Genomic DNA, 20,958 nt, shown 5'->3' with positions numbered 1-20,958 from the left:
AATTAAACAGAAACATTACAGTACTGTAATATCAATAATGTTTATATGATTATAGAGTCAGGGTCTTACTCTGTAGCCACAACTTAGGTTTTGACTCCAGGGAAGGTCAAAGTCCTCCATGATCCATGATGATAACTATCTGCCTGATTCACAGAATGTACCGTTTCCTGGCATTCTTATGAGGTTAGACACACCAAAGCTAAATATTAATTATGCCAGCTATTTAAACAGTAATATTTTGAAATTTCGTCAAGTGGTTGGATAATCCATATAAGCAAGTAGTTCCAACGTCTGCTGCAGTACTAAGATGCAGAAGATTCATTTTATCTGATAAATATCAATCTTTGGCAGTGCCATCGGGCTGTTTGGAGTCATTGTAGCCATTTTGCAGGTGGGTAATTCTTCCCACTTAATGTATCGTCATGAGAGAGTATTATATCGCATAATGATAATGACACTAAGAGCGTTTTCACACCTGCCTTGTTTGGAGCGTTTGTTTCGGAACCATGATGCGTTTTCTCACTAGGTTGGGTTCGAAATTCGAAATTTCTATTCAACACAGTATCAAAATTAACTAGGAATAAAACCATTACAGAAAGAAGCACTCAATCATTACATAGCAGCGAAGATTTCATGGAATTTTTCATTGGTAAGATTGAAAATATTAGATGTGAAATTCAGGCTATTAAATTAACACCAGACAGTATTATAACTAACCCTATAGACGATAATATAGCAATATCAGATCAATGTTTAGAATGTTTTACTCCCCTTAGAGAGACCGAACTAGCTTCATTAATCTCTTCAGCAAATTCATCAAATTGCATACTCAATCCTGTACCTACATGTTTCTTTAAACAGATTTGTCCGTTTTTAAATATAATCAATTCTTCCCTTGGCACTGGCTATGTACTTAAATCACTTAAATTAGCAGATATTAAACCCCTGATTAAAAAACCTGATCTTGACACTCTCAACTGTCCAGCCATAGACCAATATCAAATCTCCCCTTCATCTCCAAGATCTTAGAAAAGGTTGTAGCACAGCCGTTATGCTCGTACTTGCATAGGAACAACATTCATGAAATGTATCAGTCAGGATTTAGACCTCATCATAGCACAGACACAGCGTTAGTTAAAGTAGTAAACAGCCTACAACTGGCCTGTGATCAGGGTTGTGTCTCGCTGCCCGTGTTACTCAACCTTAGTGAAGCTTTTGATACTATAGATCAGGGGTGTACAAACTTTTTGCAAAGAAGGCCAAAATTGGTGAGGTGAAAATGTATGGGGGCTGACCATTCAGCCTGACATTCTTTGAACCATTAACATTAAATGCAAATGAACTATTTCATGAATTTTTTTTTATTGCAAATGGCATGCTTTTCATTTCTTCACACAGAACACAAATAAATCTAAACAAGTTTTTACCAAAATCAAAATATTTGAAGACCACATAAAATGAAGAAAATGTCTGTCAGGAAAAAAAACTTTTGGGAAGATTAAACATATTTATATTCATTTGAAACATTACATATTATTCACTATTAAATGCTCACTGAAAACTTCTAAATTCAAAACATGTGAACAGGAAAATAACACCAACAGTAATCTTATTCAGAAGTAAGAAACATTGAGGGCTATATGAATCCTTGTATCACTCGTTTTTTTCCGTTATTTAATTGACCATCAAAAATCAAAAATATGCTATTTGATTTAGAATCGGATATCAAAAACGAAAAAGGTTGTGTTTTTCATTATTTCAATTTTAGACTCGGATCAAAAATACAAAATGGAAAAGCGGGCTGCCGGACCGAATTTGATTTTAATATTTAATTTGTCGGGTTTACGAGACCCAGTTTGATTGTCAATTCAAAAACAAAAGAACAAATGATACACAGATTAAAAAAACTCAGCACATATTCAAAACTGTGGTTTTGATCGTCACAAATAACTTTCCTGCACTAATATGTGAAGGGTGATACTGAGATCTGGACTGCAGTAAATAGGCCAGGTCTGGCTAAAAAACTGTGGTTTTGATGCGCAAGATGTCACGCAGGTGAGAGTCACTTAGTCTCGTCCTCACGCGGTTCTTGTTAATGTTCATAACCGAGAATGTCTTCTCGCACAAGTATGTTGAGCCAAACAAGCTCAGCATTTTCTTGGCAAATGTTCGAATCTCTTGGAACCTGCCTTGATCCAGCTGGCGGTAAAAGTTGACCAGAGGGAGCTGTTGGTACCAACTGTGACACTCGGCGTCACACTGCAGCTCAATGAGCTCCAGCTGCAGGTGGTCAGGAGTGTCATCAGGGTCCACGGAGAAAGGAAAGGAAAAAAGCGCAAGGTCACACAAGGGTCACGCAGCGAGAGTGCAGCCAAAGGGCTACCGCCATGTTCTGGTGAAATATAAAATAGCTTTTTTGTACACGTGTATTTTATACTGTGGTCAACAGTGCCGGCGGGCCGCAAATTATTGATTTTATGACAGAGGCAGCGGGCGGCGGAAATTTGAACACGGGCCGCATTTGGCCCCCGGCCGGACTTTGGACATGCCTGCTATAGATCATACTATTCACCTTGATAGATTAGAAAATGTTGTTGGCATTAAGGGAACAGTCCTCTCCTGGCTCAGGTCTTATTAGACCGATCGTTATCAGTTCTTAGATGTAAATGGAGACTTCTCCACGCATACCAAGGTTAAATTTGGTGTTCCACAAGGTTCTGTTTTAGGCCCACTGCTTTTTACTTTATATATGCTACCTCAAGGTCAAATTATTCGTAAACATGGAATTAGCTTCCACTGTTATGCTGATGATACACAGTTGTATGTTTCAGCGAAGCCAGAGGACAGACAGCAGCTTAGTAAAGTTGAGGATTGTGTAAAGGACATTAGATGTTGGATGCTAACTAACTTCCTTTTACTTAATTCTGATAAGACAGAAATACTTGTATTAGGAGCACGTGCAGCTAGAAGTAATCTTTCTGATCTCATGGTTACTCTGGATGGACTTTCTGTTTCATCATGTACAGGAGTAAAAGACCTTGGTGTGATTATTGACTCCAGTCTATCATTTGTTGCTCATGTAGATAATATTACCAGGATAGCCTTCTTTCATCTCAGAAATATTTTGAAGATGAGAAATATATTGTCACTACATGATGCAGAAATATTAGTTCATGGTTTCGTCACCTCTAGACTAGATTATTGTAATGCCTTACTGTCTGGACGTTCCAGTAGGAGCATAAACAAACTCCAGTTAGTCCAGAATGCAGCTGCTAGAGTCCTAACTAGAACCAGAAGACACGACCACATCACCCCGGTCTTATACACATTGCATTGGCTCCCAGTGAAATCTTACTTCATTCTTAAATCTTAATCATTAATTATAAAATACTATTATTAACCTATAAAGCACTCTTATAGAGCCCCACAGTTATGGAACAGTCTTTCTATTAGTGTTCGGGAGTCAGACACAGTCTCAGTGTTTAAGAATAGGCTTAAAACATATTTGTTTACTCAAGCCTACCCTGAATAGACTTTCTGTTACGCTAAGCACAGTCCTAATAATCTTTTCTCTCCCTCTCTCCTTCTGTCGAGCCACACACAATTTTATGGAGATACTAGAGATCCTGATCCTCTCTGCTCTCCGGACCTGCCCGATCCGTTTCGCATGTCCTACCTCTGGATGGAGCTCTCATCTACTCCAATTCCAGATTGTTGGGACTACGGCTGCTTCTAAGGCCAAACAGACTTCATATAAAACCATAATTAACTTTTTCACACTATCCGTTGTTACCCAGATGAGGACGGGTTCCCTTCTGAGTCTGGTTCCTCTCAAGGTTTCTTCCTCTTAACATCTTAGGTAGTTTTTCCTTGCCACCGTCACCACCAGCTCAATAGGGATAAATTCACACTTTTAGTATCTGTATACCGTGTTTATATTTCTATAAAGCTGCTTTGAGACAATGTCTATTGTAAAAACGCTATACAAATAAAATAAAATTGAATTGAATTTCTAATGCATTGATGTAACTGAAATTGCTAGTAAATACTCAGAGAATTTACTCAGAGAGTAGCCTATACTTTGTTTACGTTCACCATGTTAGTAGAAAGTAGTAGAGAGCTTTGTCATACTATACAAATAAAATCCACATACAGTACAAGGCCACATTCTCCAGGGCCTTGTTGCAATAAATTAAAGTAAAGTAACAATATTATGGCACAAGGTGAGATATGAGTGCCTACCAGTGCTCTTAAGGTGACCAAAATCAACGTGTTTTATTGTAATTATAAAATCAGGATTACAAATTCAACAACTCAATTTGTGTGTTTAACATATTTACAATATATTTACATGAAACTCTTCCCACACTTGGAGCACAAAAACGACTTCTCTCATGTGCGAACACGCTGGTGTCGTTTCAGACTACTCCCTTCACGAAAACTCTTCTCACACTGGGAGCAGTGATACGGCTTCTCTCCTGTGTGAATGTGCTGGTGTGTTTGCAGACTGTCTTGTTGAGCAAAACCACTCCCACATAGTGAACACTGATATGGTTTCTCTCCTGTGCGAGTGCTCTGGTGTCGCTTGAGAACGTTTTTCCTGAGAAACACTCTTTCCACGCTGAGCTGTAGTGATTTTTATCCTTTCGCTTCTCTTTGTGAGTACATTTCTCAGGGTTCTTAGCGCAGGAGTACGAGGTGACATTCTTTTCTGGAAGAGAGAAAAAAAAGAATAACTTAAATTGGATATTTAAAATAAATTTCCTGTTTCATTATATTTCATTAGAAATTAATACTTTTTTCATATTTGGGAAAGAATTGGGAAAACCAATGCAATGAAAATAATATAGAAATAAAAAGCAGCAGCAGGAATCGGGACACTTGAAACATGAGTTACAAAATAATGTGTTGGTTTCCCCATTTTCCCAATTTAGATCATTGACTGTCTCCCTCATTTTTTGCCCTTTGAACATCATATTATTATCGCCCAAGTAAAGAGTAGTCTGTGTTTAAGTACATGCATCTCTGCTACATAGCTGCTACCACATGCTATAGTGCTCATGAATGTAATCCAGACACAAAAACCAACACAGAACCATAACTAAAAACACCATACCACAGTTAATAAAGCTACCAAAACTGAATGAGGCAGTAGCTTGCATTTAAATTAAAAAAACAAAACAAAACAAACAAAAAAAACACTTTTCCTAGTTAGTCAGTTTTCTATGCTTATGTGTTACACAAGGTTATAATCCATAGTAAGAACATTAGCATGGTCCTTGGCAAACGCACACCATCAGTTCCACCATTCCCACCTGGCTCTCAATTCTGCCTCCCGCTTCCTCTCACCTAGTCACCTGTTCTATTTATTGCTTCCGAAGACCACACCCTTCTCTTCATCTCTCTTTTTTTTCTTCCGTTAATTAAAACACCACGGAATGGAACGGACTCCGCCTCTGCGTCACTGTGCAGCTATCCGTTACACTCACTCTCCCCCTTGGGAAGTCAACCCTTGGTTGACATCCCCTTGGTAGCCTAGGAAATCATCGTCATCTGAGGAGTCTATAAAGATTACCAGAATTTTTTGCTTTTCTTTCCTGTCCATTTCTTCCGCTGTAGGGTAGCAAGGTTTTAAATTGCACACATGAACATTCCGAACATCTTCTCCAGTTCTTCAAATGTGTCAGCAGAAGGGCGTTGTCGTATTTAATCTCACCTCTTCTCGTGAGATTTCGTGTGCGATTTGCAAAATGCTGCCTGATGACCCAGCAAACACAAACGCGCTTTCGACAAAGTCAAGCAAATCCCCACCATTTAAATGAAAGCTACAGTTAGTCGAAAAGAGGCTTGATCATGACGAAAAAAAATCATTGACGTCGAATATACGTAGAAAAGAAGCTTGAACAATGTTAACATTCTTGAAATGCTATATTACTTTAAAATTATGCGAAAAAAACCCAACTGATTAATGAAGTTACTGCTGTGTAATTTCAAAGAAACACATCTAGATGCGATTGTTCACTAAGATTTATTTTTATTAGATTTTTTTACGGGAAAACAAAATCTCTTGCATACGAAACTGCACATACGAAACCAAAACATACAAAGCTAAGCACGCGCAGATATTGTCCCTAAACCACGTTGGATTTCACTGTATAGGCTACATCTTGAACTGGAATGTTTGTGTTATATATGAATGGATTGTTAAATAGATTATACTCTAGGCATTTCCATGACGTGTAAAAATGTTGTTTATATTATATATCCTGAATAAAAAAAGTCCCAATCCCTTCATTGCTAATATGTGGTTGAAATCACGTTTAATAAAACGTGTAGTGAGGAGCTGAGAGAGAGTTGCCCCTCCCCCACAGGGAAAACTACATCTTTCCCCCTGGAGTTCATTCTCTCACAGCCTCATCTGAGTGGAGCAGCAGAGCTGGGCACTAACTCAATAAGTAATGAGTAATAAAGTAATGAGTAATAAAAAAGTAATGTTTTTTCTCCTTATCTTTACACATAGTTATAAATCTGTTATGTAGTTTAATTAAATTAAATCATTAAACAGCGCTTCAGCTATACAGTTTAAAGAGAAGACAGTTAACTAGCGGTAAACCCTAAGATTAAATCTACTGAAAATGATGATAAAAGAGGCGTTTGGTCTGGAGAAGGAGCCGGTTTTGGACCGGTCCCACCGGACCCTTCAGCTGAAGCCCAAGCCTGGTGAACGACCACGAGCTATTGTGTGCAGATTCCACTATCACAGTGACTGTGTTGACATTTTACGCCGTGCGAGAGAGATCCAGCGGATTAAAGCGTGGGATTTGACCATCTCCGTTTTCCCTGACTACACAGCCAAGACAGCCCGGGCCCGGGCCGCGTTTAATGAGGTTCAGCATCAACTCCGTGGTATTGAGAGCGCTTGCTATGGAATACTTCACCCGGCTCGGCTTCGCATTACATACAACGGTGTTCAGAAGGACTTTATTTCAGCGGAGGAAGCAGGAGACTACGTTAGACTTCTTTTATTTTTATTTTTTGCACTCGGCCTTCCAGCGCTACAGAATTCTGATTCTTATTGAAGATACTGTCGTTGCATTACTCCACCTAGATTTTGTGGACTTACACCTCTTAAAATGTACTTCTGTATTAATGTGCTTCTCTGTTTCGGTGCTCTGACCGGTTAGAGTTTCTGTTTATTTAATTTTATTAGCGTTATCTCCTCGGCTTTCCGTGCTACACTGTTATATTATGTGTTACAAGTCTTTAAAAGGTAAGGACATTATATTTATTATTGTGTGCAGACTGTTTATCAGTCTTGGTAATTTTGTTGGTTAGTTCAGCTGTACTCTCCGAGTTGTTTTCACATTGTGGACAACGTTCGGTTTCTGTAGGATACACTGCTGTCTCATTTGTTTATGGAGACTTTGGGTGTGTGGGTGTTTGGAGGATTGTGAGAGTAAGCAGAACATGCCAATGCTTTGAAGGATGTAATGTTATTTAATTGTGAATCTGTTTTTAGAGAATTTAAACCTAACATGGTGAACAAATTATATTATAGAATTCAGGCAGTTTTACTGGGTTTATCTCATACAGTGTAGCAAGTAATAATCTGGAAAGACCTTTGTAATATCACAGTCTAAAACTGGATTTAAAGAGAAGCAAATTAGTAAATGAATCACATGTAAATGAATCATACGTAAATGAATCACATGAAAATGTGTCTCATGAATATGAATCTCATGAAAATGAATCTCATGAAAATGAATCATGCATAAATGAATAAATAAATTAAAGACAAAAAAAAGAAAATAATTTAAACTGTGATGTAGAGAGTAGATACTTCTTTTGAGTAAAATCTAACATGTTAAAGTTCAAGGCTCAAGGTTTACTTCTTCCTGTGGACCTTTTCGTTTTTGTTTTTATTTTTACACCCATTTCCACCACAAAAATGTTAGCTTTCTAGCTAACATGCTACTGCACAGATTAGTTTAGCACATCATGAATTTTAGCTAACATGAGCTTAAAATGGACGTTCGTCTTTAAATCACAGCATTATGTCTGAAGTTGTAAATAGCTGATTTTTTAAAAATGCTTTTTGTATGCTTATGTTAATAAGTTCTCAGTGTATATATTACCACTAGCTTGCTGCTAGCTGAAGTTCAGTCGGTTAGTTAGACACGATGGCGGATAGTTACATAAGATGGCTATGTCTGTCTTACATCAAGGGCTATCTTATTGCAAAATTAAACTTAGCAAAGACTTAACTTACCTTCTTTTACGAGCTGGTGTTTCATTTGTTTATGGAGACTTTGGGTGTCCTCAGAAGTCCTCCGTTCCTTCTGGCCGCTTTCACGCTCCCTGTATTCCTCGTCCGTTAATCAGCCCACCTTTTAAATTAACCAATCATAATGCAGCATGTGTAATGGACAGCGCTCTTGTCCAATGAAATGTCCTAATGCTGAGTCACCGTTCACAGTTCTTTTTGCAGCAATTTGTACAACTTTTAGTGGATTACTTTTACCAAAGAGTTAATAATTCATTAAAAGTAATCAAATGTAGTTATGCTGTTTGTACTCAGAAGTAGGAAAAATCTATTATTGTGAAGTTTGAATGAGTGAAAATATGATATATGAATCAGCTATATACCCCAATAAAACTGTTATTAAAATAAAAGGTTAATATAGTTAACCAATAATGGCGTTTTTGTTCTATACTCTTTATATTAGGTTTATCAAAATTGTTTATTCACACTGTCAGAGGTGTTCAGCCAGGAACAAATACATGAAGAACATGTATTTGAGTTTCTTTATGATTTTTTTTTTTTTAAGAAACCATTAAGTTTGTATGAGAAAGTGTTGGAGATCTTTATTTGTGCTGTCTGAGCTCACCATGAGATGCACGAATTAGACTGGGATGAGAATATATTGAGATTATAGAGAGAGCTCTCTGGTTTCTCTGCCTGAGATCAAAAAGACGCACCAAACTTGAGACAATCTGAGAATTATTTGAGAGCTTGATGAGATCTATTTTGAAACTTAAAAGGAGGCTACTTTGAGATTTTGTGATGCTTTTTCCCCACGAGAAAAAACTGAGAAACAGGAGAAATAAGCCATAATCTCATTTTGGTTTCACACAGATCTCATTGTTGTCTAGGAGAACACATGAGATGTTTTTGACAGCTCTTTTCTAATTTTCTTTTCCTCTGGGGGCCTGAGTCCAGTTCAGATTCAATTTTGGAATTTCATTCCTCTCCCTCGCTTGACAGACTCCAAACTACTCTAATGATCTTGTATATACTGAGAATTCCATTGGGTTTGATGTCTGATTAATAGTTTTCTTTGATTAGCAATACATGGGTACATCTGGCTGTTATAGTATTGAATGTCATTTTCAGCTTCACTTTGTCTGCATTTACTATAATTCATGCATGTTTATTAAAAATATTCACGGAGTTTGTTAAACTATATCACTGTTGTCTCTCAAAAGTACTTGTGTACTTCAAGAAATTATAGGTACAAAAAGGATTACACACATCTGATTAGAAAAAATAGTATTGTAATGTGTGTAACTTTGTGTATAAATATTTGTGTAGTGTATTTACACCACATTATGAGGTATATACAGCCAATTACAAAATACTATATGCATGTGTATCATTGAGCATATATTTGTATATGAATGATTACAAAATCTGATTAATATCTTGCAATGCTGGAATCAAAAACTGGAACTTCATGTATATGTTGCGGTTCTCCTCATGTAGTGTTTGTCCCCCTGCAACATCATTGTCGACTGTCTAATTTTTCTTCTTCCATATTTTAACTACAATTTTTGCAAATTTTAATTCATTCTTAGCCACTTAGAGCCATTACATTTAGAGGCTTCGTTCCGCTGTATAATATCCGCTTGGTTTCGACGTTTAATATCTGCTTAGTGACGTTACATTTAGAGGCTTGGTTTCGACGTATAATATCCGCTTAGTGACGTTACATATAGAGGCTTGGTTTCGCCGTATAATGCCTGCTTAGAGCCGTGACATTTAGAGGCTTGGTTTCGACGATAAAATGCGTATCAAAGTGTCCCTGTTTTACGGCTTTAAATCGGCTTGATTATATGTCATATCAACGCTAATCTTTGCGACTTTTCGCCGACTATTCTACGTCGAATTGTTTGCTGGGCCAATACTCACCAGTAGGCAGTACCCACACTTCCACATTTGACTTTTTAGCGTACCGGCTCTTCTTACCAGCTGCCAGTACTCTTTCCCTTTCTCTCCATTTCAGGTTCTGGCTGATTCATAATTGCCCTGCATAAATTACATTACCCAGGGGGCACTATGTGACGCTGACCTGTTCAGGTTCTCTCAACAAGTCTCAAGATAAATAAGGTTAACGCTAGTCTAACCTTATGTAATGTAACATTAATGCTAAGAAACGTTTATGCAGATAATGTCGGACTTTATGCTCCAAAACGGCACAAAGAGAACACATGAGTCAGAAAATGTCTAGCTAATGTTAGTGCCACTCCTAGCAGCAAGGAGCCTGTTGATGTCACATCAGCCAAAACACCTGTAGCTACCACTACCACAGCCAAGTATAGCATTAACAATAATGTCAGAAAAGATGAATGGCCCGACTGTTGGTCAAAGGATGAAATGATGTATTTATGCTCCCAGAACTGTCTCATTGTCAGCTTGGGTGCAAAATATATAGCAATGTGCTGCTCAGAGCAGGGGCCGAGGCCTGCAACTGAGTGGAGTGTGTTTCATTTCTGCCTTTTGAAATCAAGTTCAAGTTCTTCATTGTATGTGCGGTCACTACACAATGAAATTCTTCAAATTGTATTAGTCATACACACCAATTTACTGAAACAACACTGTCTATGAACAATGAGCTATGGACTGAATTTAAATGAATGAATTTATGGACGCAGACTTTAAAAATGCTAGAATGTCACTTGAGAAGAGAAATATTTCAGTTCATTTCACCAGATGATGTCACAGCTCACAGCTTAGTTTGCTGCGTTACCAAGCCTATCTAGTTCGTTGTTTCTTATAATCCTCGACCCTCGCTTCCTGTCTCGACTACGCTTTCTGGATATCCCCATTTGTATTGTTCGCCCGATCGCTTGACCCTTGCTGACTCTACGACTATGCTTCCGGAGCTTCCCGATCCTACTCTGTTCACCCGCCTCCCGCTCCTGCTTCCGTACCGTCTCAAGGTTGGTGACAGGTGAAATGGTTTGACCAGGCAACAAAACAAATATAGACTGAGATAATGAAATGATTAAGTACAGAATCAAGTACAACACACTCCTCTTAAATGTGCTTTATTTATTAATGTGTGTAATCACGGTTTCATAAAATAAATCTTTGTCCATCACTACATTTCCTTTTATAACAGTGAAGACCTGAACCCAAATTCTCTATTTAATCAGATCACTTTTCACTTCTAATTCAACAAAATGTGGTTATTTTAAAAAAATCATAATTATTTGCTACTATATTAACTATTTCAGTGCCCAGATTAAAAATGGTTAGATTTTTTAAATATCCTTTATCCCTTTAATTTGTGCTGTTGTGATTTGTGCAGCTTCACACACATCTGAGACATCAACTCTGCTTCTTATTATCCTTAGACAACAATTTCACCGACAAAATGTCTGATCCTCCAGTGAAATGATCAATACATTTGCCTCGAATTTTAGTGTTCTTTTTCTGAAAAAGAAGCAATTACTTTTTTTTAATTGAGTTTGTAATATAATCTCCAACACCACGTACAGAAGATGTTTTTAGTTTCCCTGTGGTGTGTATTACTATATTTGCTGCAGTATACTTACATTACTGACATCAATCTTCTTGGCACAGTCAACCAGTTCATTACCATCATTCGTCTTACACACAAGACAGTCAATCACGGGCTGTGTAAAATAAAAACGTTATGGCCTTTCGTTTAGGAAAGCTTTTATCGATGCTATAAAATATCCACGATTAGTGTTTCTATGGTTAAGACGTATGTTCGTATGAAACAGAATTTGTTTGTCGATGTCAAAAGGTTAACGACGTTAAACCGAAAGGTTATAGACCTTCTTGGCTTTATAAGATCAAGAATAAGGCCAATAAAGATATCATACACACCGTTTTTTCTTTTTGTTCATTACATTCATCTCGGTGATCATATGCATCATTTGAAGCCTTCTTGCATGTTGTGACTTTCAGAAGGACATTTACGTTCAGGATGCTCTCTCTAGTCTGTGAAAAATGGTATTGCGTAGCCACGTTAGCAAACACATATCTTTAAAATAATGATTTGAAGGCATGGTGGTAAACAGGAAATGGCCAATTATGTGTTGTAAACATTATTTATGACGTTATATTTATTTGAACAGATCTTACTGACAGTTATTTGTGATTGTCGCCAAACATTTGCATTTTAACTGCTGATAGCATACATATTGAGCTTGAAAAAAGAGGCTGGTGAGCAATCACCTGTTTAGAGCTGCTACAATGTAAGTCCTAACAGGAAATAACTTGTCTTGTAGGGGTTCCATAACATTACATAACTATAAACAGTCACAAAAAGTGCCATCTGTTGTTCTGTAATGAATTCAAATTTGTAATCATTAGCAAATCACTGCAGTTTAAACAGAACGACACACTTTGTTCAGTACTGCTATACACAAATAATACACTTCAGGGTGGTAATCGCCATCTGCACTGCGTCAGCATGGTCTGTCATGTTATTCCTTTCTTATCCGACATTATGGCAGTAGCTACCTCATAACCAAAGTCTAAACCAGTAAATACAAGCCAAATATGTCTGCCCCTGCGGCAGGTGTATAAGTAATTGTTTATACGGTATTTGAAATGTTATGTGCATAAGTAAAGCAACTCCTCAAAATAGTGACAGAACTTACCACTGGAGTTGTGATGAGTGAATGAAAAGCAATATGATAACCCGCTCCAAAGTCTTGGTTTGCCTTTTTCAGCGCTTTGTCAACGTGTTTTCTCACTAAACCATTCAAGCTTCTGTAGTTATCAGATGTCTGGGCAGAAACCAGAAGAATCAGGGCTGCCAGCAGCAAAGCCTTTAGGGCACCGTCCATGTTGTGCAGGAAGACTGAGCTGTGTGTGTGTCGCAGATCGTGTCTAACTTTGTAACTGCCCTGCTGCACTGTAACACACACACACACACACACACACACACACACACACACACACACACACACACGTACCCACCCCCACCCACCTTCAGCCGTACCTCATTACCTTTGCTAGCCTTATTATCTATTACTTACGATATTGTTAACTACGTTCACCTGTTCTACTCTTCACTCAGAAATTTGAAACACTTTTTCTCTTTAATTCATCCTCGACATAAGTACTATCTATATACCTTTATAATGGAATGCTCCTCACCCTAGTGTTCTGAGGTGGTACACATATGAGATCAAATACTGTCTGAACTAGGAGCTAGTATATGAGGCCGATTGAGAACGGTGTGTCAGATACCCTTCGTCTCTTATAGGTGTTAAACACGACTGGGAGCACCATTTAAAACAATACCTAAAACACAACTTAACACTTAACAACACAGTGCTCGGATAACATTTAAAACTAGTTTTAAATTTTAATTAATTTTAAGGAGGGTCACAGAATTGATCTGCCCCCAAAGTGGGGGCCTCCCCACCCTCACAGACCACACTAAACTACTGCAGAAACATCGCTTTAACAGGTGTTCTGCTTACCTTTTCCTATGGTTGGCTGGTCTGGATGGCGGAGCTGTGTCCCCTCAATCGGGGTCAGGGGTACCTGTTGAACCCTCCAGGCTGGCTTGCCAAAACAGTTTTGGATAATTTGCTTCTCCAAAATACATTGGCCCTGCTAGCTCACAAATTCAAACTATAAAATTGATTAAAATCTATCTATCTATCTATCTATCTATCTATCTATCTATCTATCTATCCATATATATTATATTATGTATATATATATATATATATATATATATATATATATATAGATAGATAGATAGATAGATAGATAGATAGATAGATAGATAGATATGCCAAAGTAGACAAGGTACAGTGCTTATGTGGACACTCATTTCTTAGTGATGAAGAATAATAAACAAATGTGAACACGTGTCTGCTATATTTTACAGAAAATGCACATGAATACTGGGCATGTAGAAAAAGCTTACAGCATTTTAAAAGCTTGAAAATAACATATTTGATATTTTAAAAAAGGTTCATTCCACGTTATGGCATTAAATGCTGTGAACACATGAGCACATGAGCACATGAACACATGAACACATGAGCACAGAACACATGGGAAATCTTTTGGACTTTGGTTTGAGTAAACAAAAAACATGTTTGTGTTTCTGCCTGCTTCACTTTAAAAAACATACTCTGTCAAGATCTTGGCTCTTAATCAAGGTCAAAAAATAAAATCAATGGTATAAAATAATTTGATCTCTGTCCTAGATAATGATGCATTCTTTCACAGCACACGCTTCTTTTCCTCAATCTTCTTTTCCTAGAACAAGATCATCCTTCATCTATAACCGTTTCTAAACAGAGATATCTGTATAGAAATCACAAAATTTAATAAAGGTACACATTCACAATAAAACAAATGATAAAGGGGTTCGTGTTAAACCTCTGTTTTCATTCAGTACTACATAATGAATCGTGATATATCTGTGTAACCTATGATATAAGATGTAGGACCAGCTTCTGTAATTAAAGTGTTCAAAGTATAATAATAGCTCCAAGGCTTTAATCGACAACCTGGCTGTAAAAAAAACTTCTTGTATAGTTGTGATATTCCTACTCTAGTTTAGAAAGATCGTGACTTCCTCAACGCTGAACTTTCAGTCTCAGAAATACAAGATACAATTGGCTCTGATGAGTACCCTAGTGAATTTTACAAAGAATTCAGTGATCTATTCTCACCTTATTTATTTAAAATGTATACTCATTCAAATACTGCTGGCATATTGCATCATACCTTAAATGAGGCTACTTTTGAAGTACAGTATCACTTAAAAGGGTGAAGATCAGGAAGTAAGTAAGTAGATATAGGCCAATTTCACCTCTGACAAAATCATTTTGGCTAAAGTTTTCCCCATCAGGCTTAGATCTGTAACTGATAAACTTACTCACCCTGATCAGACGGGATTTATACAAATAGGCACTCCGTTCCAAATCTTAGACGGGCTGAAACCAAATTTTTGTAAAACTGTAAATAAATAATCCCGGTCCACCCGATCAAAAGCCTTCTGTCTAGTGAGAGAACCATTTCTGGCATTGGAGAGCTAGATGGAGTGAAGATCATATTTAAAAGTCTGCGTATATTGGATGACAACTGATGACCCAGTGTAAAGCCAGTTCGATCATCTGATATAAGGGCTGAAAGACGAACCTCTAAGCGTTTAGCCAATACTTTAGCTAATAATTTGACATGGTTATTAATTAGGTCTGTACCTGCCACAAAATTTAGGGTCCTTGTCTTTCTTTAATGTTAAGGAGTTAAAGACATTAATTAGTTCTTGGTTTAAGGATGCTGGTAAGAAGCCCTGTTCTAAGGAATGATTGTATAGTTCTAATAATAAGCGGGATAGATGAGTGGAGAACGTTTTAAATTCTATAGGGAAGACATCCGGATCAGGAGTTTTATTATTATTCATGGTTGAGATACAATATGCTAATCTCCTCCAAGCTGAGAGGCTGATCTAGGCTACTGGCTAATGTCTGAGTTTATCTTTGGGTATATCTAGCTGAGAGAGGAAGGACTGAATGGCAGTGGGGTCTGAGTGAGTTTCTGATTTGTAAAGATTGCAGTAAAAAGAGGAGAACTCTGAGTTTATTTTAACTGGATCTGTTATGAGGTTATTTGGGGAGTCACACACCTGTGAGGTTAATTGAGAAGCCAAGTGGTGCCTGAGCTGAGATGCTAAAAAAAATGGCTGGCTCTATCACCGTGCTCATAATGGGTTGCTTTTGTACGTTGTAGTAGGAACTCAGCCTTGTTGGTGGTCAATGAGTCACATTCAGTTCAGTTTTAACCATGTTTGCAGCTGGCCCCTGTGTATTTGCTTCAGGACTAGTCATTTATGTTGTTGTAGAAATAGAAAAATAGAAGAAGGGAAAAAAAAGTGTATACTGTGTGCACCACAAAAACACAACTGTCGGAGACTTATGAATTGAGGGGATGTAGAGGACGGAGCGGAGAGGACAGAGTGTGGATTATTGGCTTTAAATAATCCCTTATTTTATTCGACAGTACTTTTAAGCAACATTTTGAAATCGATACCCAGAGTTCAAGAGCGCTTTTTGTCAGCTCAGCTATCACGTACTTGGAGGACAGCAGTTGCACTTTAACTTTTTGAGTGCAGCTAGCTGCCTTTTCCTAAAAGTTGGTTTGTGTCACGGTTTCCCCTTTAAGCGGCACGCTGGGAGAGCATGTGAGCGCGCATGGACAAGCAAGGTGCGCGAGCACCTGCTTTTCCCTGGTTGACAATCGTGACATTTCGACACATGCATTTGTTATGTCTCCTCCCTGTTCTGTCATTGGCTATTGTTTCACGTGGGTCTGAATTACCATCAGTCGTCAGCCATTAGGACGCTGATTATGTTTGTGTATATATACCGCGCACCTCCCAGCACATGGCTCGGAATATTAGATAAGATATATTAGAGTAGATTAGTTTAGAGTCCTTTCCATAGTTAGTCATAGTCATAGCCCATGTCATGTTTCATGTTTATATTCATGTGTTTAGTTCACGCTGGTTTCTCCGCTCCCAGTTCATAGTCATAGCTTATGTTTCATGTTTTGTATCTCGACCCTGTTTTCCGTGACCACGACATAGTTTCCTGCCTTGCCCCGTTTATGCCTGTTTGCCGATTGCTCGACCTCTTGCATGTTTGTGGATTACGTTTTGGATCACGTTTTGGATTTACCTGCCTGTGTCTCTCAATAAAACTGTTAACCTGTGATTGCATCCGTCCTTATCTCCGTTGCGTCACGAAACATAACAGTTTGAGGGCAAATTACCTCTTGACAAGAGCAAAAAACAAAACTTGACGTAAAAGATATGTAAGGCCTTAACCTTGGGTTAAATAAACAGACTGATTTGGCAGTTGTTAACTTTCTCATAGTGCTATTACTTTGTCATGTTTGAATCGAACATTTAGAACTGATTTTTCATATTTAAAATGTTCAGAAATAAAACAAAAAAATAAATAAAAGGACTCCTTTGAGAGTAATTTTAAAGGGAAGCTGAGTTGTAGAAACTTGTATAGTATAGAACATACAAGATGTGTATAGTGTGTACAAATACAATACGTTTCTAATGAAATATGACCTTGCTGGTATTTTTTATGCTTTTCCCTGCTGTCTGCAAGTTGGATACATGGAGTGGATTTCCAAAATGAATTATTTTATTATCTACGCTTGCTATTAGGTCTGATGACATTTGACAAATATCACGTTGGGTAAGGGTCCAGTTTTGTGGTGGAAATATGGGTCTATTATGCCTAAATGTGTCTAAAACCTTGCTAGATAAGTGTGAATGTCACGCTTTGATCACGTGCCATAGCAAAACAGACCGAAGCCTAATCAGTTTAGTCAGAAAGCCTGGAAATGTGACAGAAAAAACACTCATTTTTAATGAGCTTTATTTACTAATCTGTTTAATTATGGTAAAGCACTGTTTCAGAAAGTTGTACTTTTTTTGCATTAACTTTAGGAAGTACACATCTGCAAAGGATTTGTAACCAAGTATTAAAGTGCACCTATTATGGTTTTGATAATAATGTGACTAATTTTGTTTTAAAGATCTCATAGAATAGATTTACACGCATCCGAGATCAAAAACACTTTAACGTGCTCATAATTTAAACTGCAGCATTAGCTTTTTCCCCAGTGTCACAAACGACTCGTTCAATGATCCGTTCTAAATTATTCATTCTAAACTCCTCCTTTCAGAGAACATACTCAGCTCTGATTGGTCAGACGTCCCAGTCTGTTGTGATTGGTCTACCGCTGTCAGCGAGCAGCCGATGAAAACCAGAGGCGGGGCTTTTTGTTTCAAACCTACATAGGTTAGTACAGGAAGTAAAGTCTGGAATTATTAATGACTCATTTCACCTGTTCAGAATCGATTCCTTCTTTCGGGAGTCGATAACTCCGTTTGTCGTGCGCTTTGATTTTTAAAATTTTTTTAATTTGAGTTTTTACATTCACAAACAGCTTTATAACACATTACATGAACGGTAATATCTGAACAAGCATAATAGGTGCACTTTAAAAATGTGTTAGCAATCAAATTTATGATTGATATTTTGTCCAATTAATTTTGGTCCCTTGAAATCAGTCGCCTGATGTGGATGTTCAATACTCTCAAATTAAAGCATAAAGTCTGCACTTTGAGCACGCATTCACTGCATTTCTCACCTCATAAGGTGCGATTCTCCATGACGATTTTTCATTACATTTTTGATAGTTCTGTGAATAAGGGTATTGTGTAGCCACATTAGTACACACATCTTTAAAATAATGCATTGAAAGCATAGTGTTAAATATGAAATGACAAATGATGAGTTCACTGGTTTTAATATCATTTAAGATTATTTACTACATTATATTGCACCACAGTTTTGGACTTACCTTCTGTCCTAGCTCTTTCCTTTCAGGATCCACCATCTCATAAGAACAAAATGGTGGCACTATATAAAGGTCAGTGTTAGTTTGGTGGTTAAGACATTGCACCATTGAACAGCCTCGTCTTTCTATGCGGGAGGCACATAAAAACTCCCCTTTAGTCACAGCTGTAACTCTCACTCTGTGCTCTAATACCCTTAAAGTGAACAGAGAACAGTGTGGGCAGCACTCGGGATTAGCGAGCGTAGCTTGTGTGTCTAACTCCCAGACACGTGATTCACAGGGGTAGAGAGTCGTTGGAAGAAATCATAGACCCACACACACGCATGGGCGAGAGGGATCTTTTCCCTTTGCTGCGCTACTGAAAGGGCTTGTAGTTGCTATGACAGAGATGCGAACACCAGGAAATTAAAAAGGAGCTGTGACCACCTCTAACTGTCCCAGAGAGCATAGGTTACCAGGATGTCCGATGAGTTTTCACCTCTGTCTGCTCGCACGAACCTCATAGAACACACACTGAGACTCCTCCATACCGGTTGCCTGAACACAAAAAAAGTGGCTCAGGATTAACTCAAGGTTATGCGAGATATGGGAATAATTGAAGAGTCCCACAGTGACTGGAACAGCCTGGTGGGTTTGGTGCCCAAGACTGATGGGTCAGTCTGTTTTTGTGTGGATTTTAGAAAAATCAACGCAGTGTCTAAATTTGATGCGTATCCGATGCCCATCGGTTAGGTGTGGCTCGGTTTTGACACTGGATTTAACCAAGGGAGGGGTATTGGCAGCTTCCCTTGACTCCAATATCTTGTGAAAAAAGTCACTTTTCCACTCCAGTTGGGTTGCACCAGTTACCACCGGTGGGGCGGGGGCAGGGGGCGTGGTCGTTAGCGTAAGGCCAGACAGCTCCCCGGCCTGAGTTGGGTGGTGGGGTATGTGGTGGCAGGGCCATGGTCAAGTGTCAGCTGTGGATGGAGAGGACGTGGGTCAAACCAGCAGGTGATGATTCTCACCTGTGTCTTATACGGTAGACATTAGGTGAGGCAATTTTTTCTCCCAGTACAAATATGTTTGAGTACACTGCATAAGTCTCTATCTGTTTTTAGAACTGAGCAACCTTCTTAACAAAGACAGGAACTTTAGACTGTTTATTGTCTAACCTCCCTCAGTGGAAGTGGACACTCATTTCTTAGTGATGAAGAATAATAAACAAATGTGAACACGTGTCTGCTATATTTTACAGAAACTGCACATGAATGGGCATGTAGAAAAAGCTTACAGCCTTTTAAAATGCTGCAAATAACATATTTGATTTTTTTTTTTTTTTCATTTAAAGGTTAATTCCAAGTTATGGCATTAAATGCTGTCCAGCACCGAACACATGGGAAATCTTTTGGACTTTGGTTTGAGTAAACAGAAAACATGTTTGTGTTTCTGACTGCTTTACTTAAAAAAACATACTCTGTCAAGATCTTGGCTCTTAATCAAGGTTAAGATTCTGTCTTAGATAATGATGCATTCTTTACTATGCAGAGCAGCAGCTGTACATCAACACTGTCCAGAAGCGCCGCCCACTTCTCTGGGCTCGGTCTCATCTGAGATAGAAAGTAACACAGTGAAATCGTGTTTTGTGGTCCAACGAGTCGACATTTCAAATCGTTTTTGGACAAAATAGCCGTCGTGTTCTCCGGGCCGTCTAAGCTGTTATCAGCATCAGGTCCAAAAGCCAGTGTCTGTCATGGTATGTGGGAGTCATAAAGTGATCATTTTCTGAAAATGAAATACACTTGGAGCTGAGTGATATTAATGATAGACTCTAACTGATTATCATCCTCGTTAGTAATAAGCTGTTTCCCCAATGTCTATGTCCTATTTAATAATATTGTTAGATTATTGATGTTGAAATATCCAGTGAAAAATATTGTTGTATTTGCTTTTGTCTAGATTATGTAAACCCAATTTTCACCATGTAAATATCAAAACATATTTAAAATGTATTGGAAGTTTGTTTTTGTCATGGACAAGCATATAAAATCCATTACAATGAGGAACATGTATTTGAGTTTCTTTATGATTTTTTTTTTTAAAGAAACCATTAAGTTTGTATGAGAAAGTGTTGGAGATCTTTATTTGTGCTGTCTGAGCTCACCATGAGATGCACGAATTAGACTGGGATGAGAATATATTGAGATTATAGAGAGAGCTCTCTGGTTTCTCTGCCTGAGATCAAAAAGACGCACCAAACTTGAGACAATCTGAGAATTATTTGAGAGCTTGATGAGATCTATTTTGAA

The 20,958-nt window shown here is 38.0% G+C and overlaps 1 protein-coding gene across 1 annotated transcript; it reads right to left on the bottom strand.

Annotated features, from left to right (window-relative positions):
* Window positions 1-11,312: 11,312 nt before the first annotated feature.
* LOC128632993 (cystatin-like protein) lies at window positions 11,313-13,175 on the bottom strand. Its single transcript, XM_053681439.1, has 4 exons — window positions 12,916-13,175; window positions 12,137-12,250; window positions 11,839-11,919; window positions 11,313-11,716 (listed from the first exon to the last, which is right to left on the bottom strand). Exons 1-4 carry the CDS (start codon window positions 13,102-13,104, stop codon window positions 11,612-11,614), a joined length of 489 nt encoding a protein of 162 aa, XP_053537414.1. The 5' UTR covers window positions 13,105-13,175; the 3' UTR covers window positions 11,313-11,611.
* Between the last annotated feature and the right edge of the window lie 7,783 nt (window positions 13,176-20,958).

This window comes from Ictalurus punctatus, chromosome 7, assembly GCF_001660625.3.
Source record: "Ictalurus punctatus breed USDA103 chromosome 7, Coco_2.0, whole genome shotgun sequence".
NCBI lineage: Eukaryota > Metazoa > Chordata > Actinopteri > Siluriformes > Ictaluridae > Ictalurus > Ictalurus punctatus.
The sequence above is the reverse complement of the archived record's forward strand: the minus strand, read 5'-3'. Positions and strand labels throughout refer to the sequence as shown.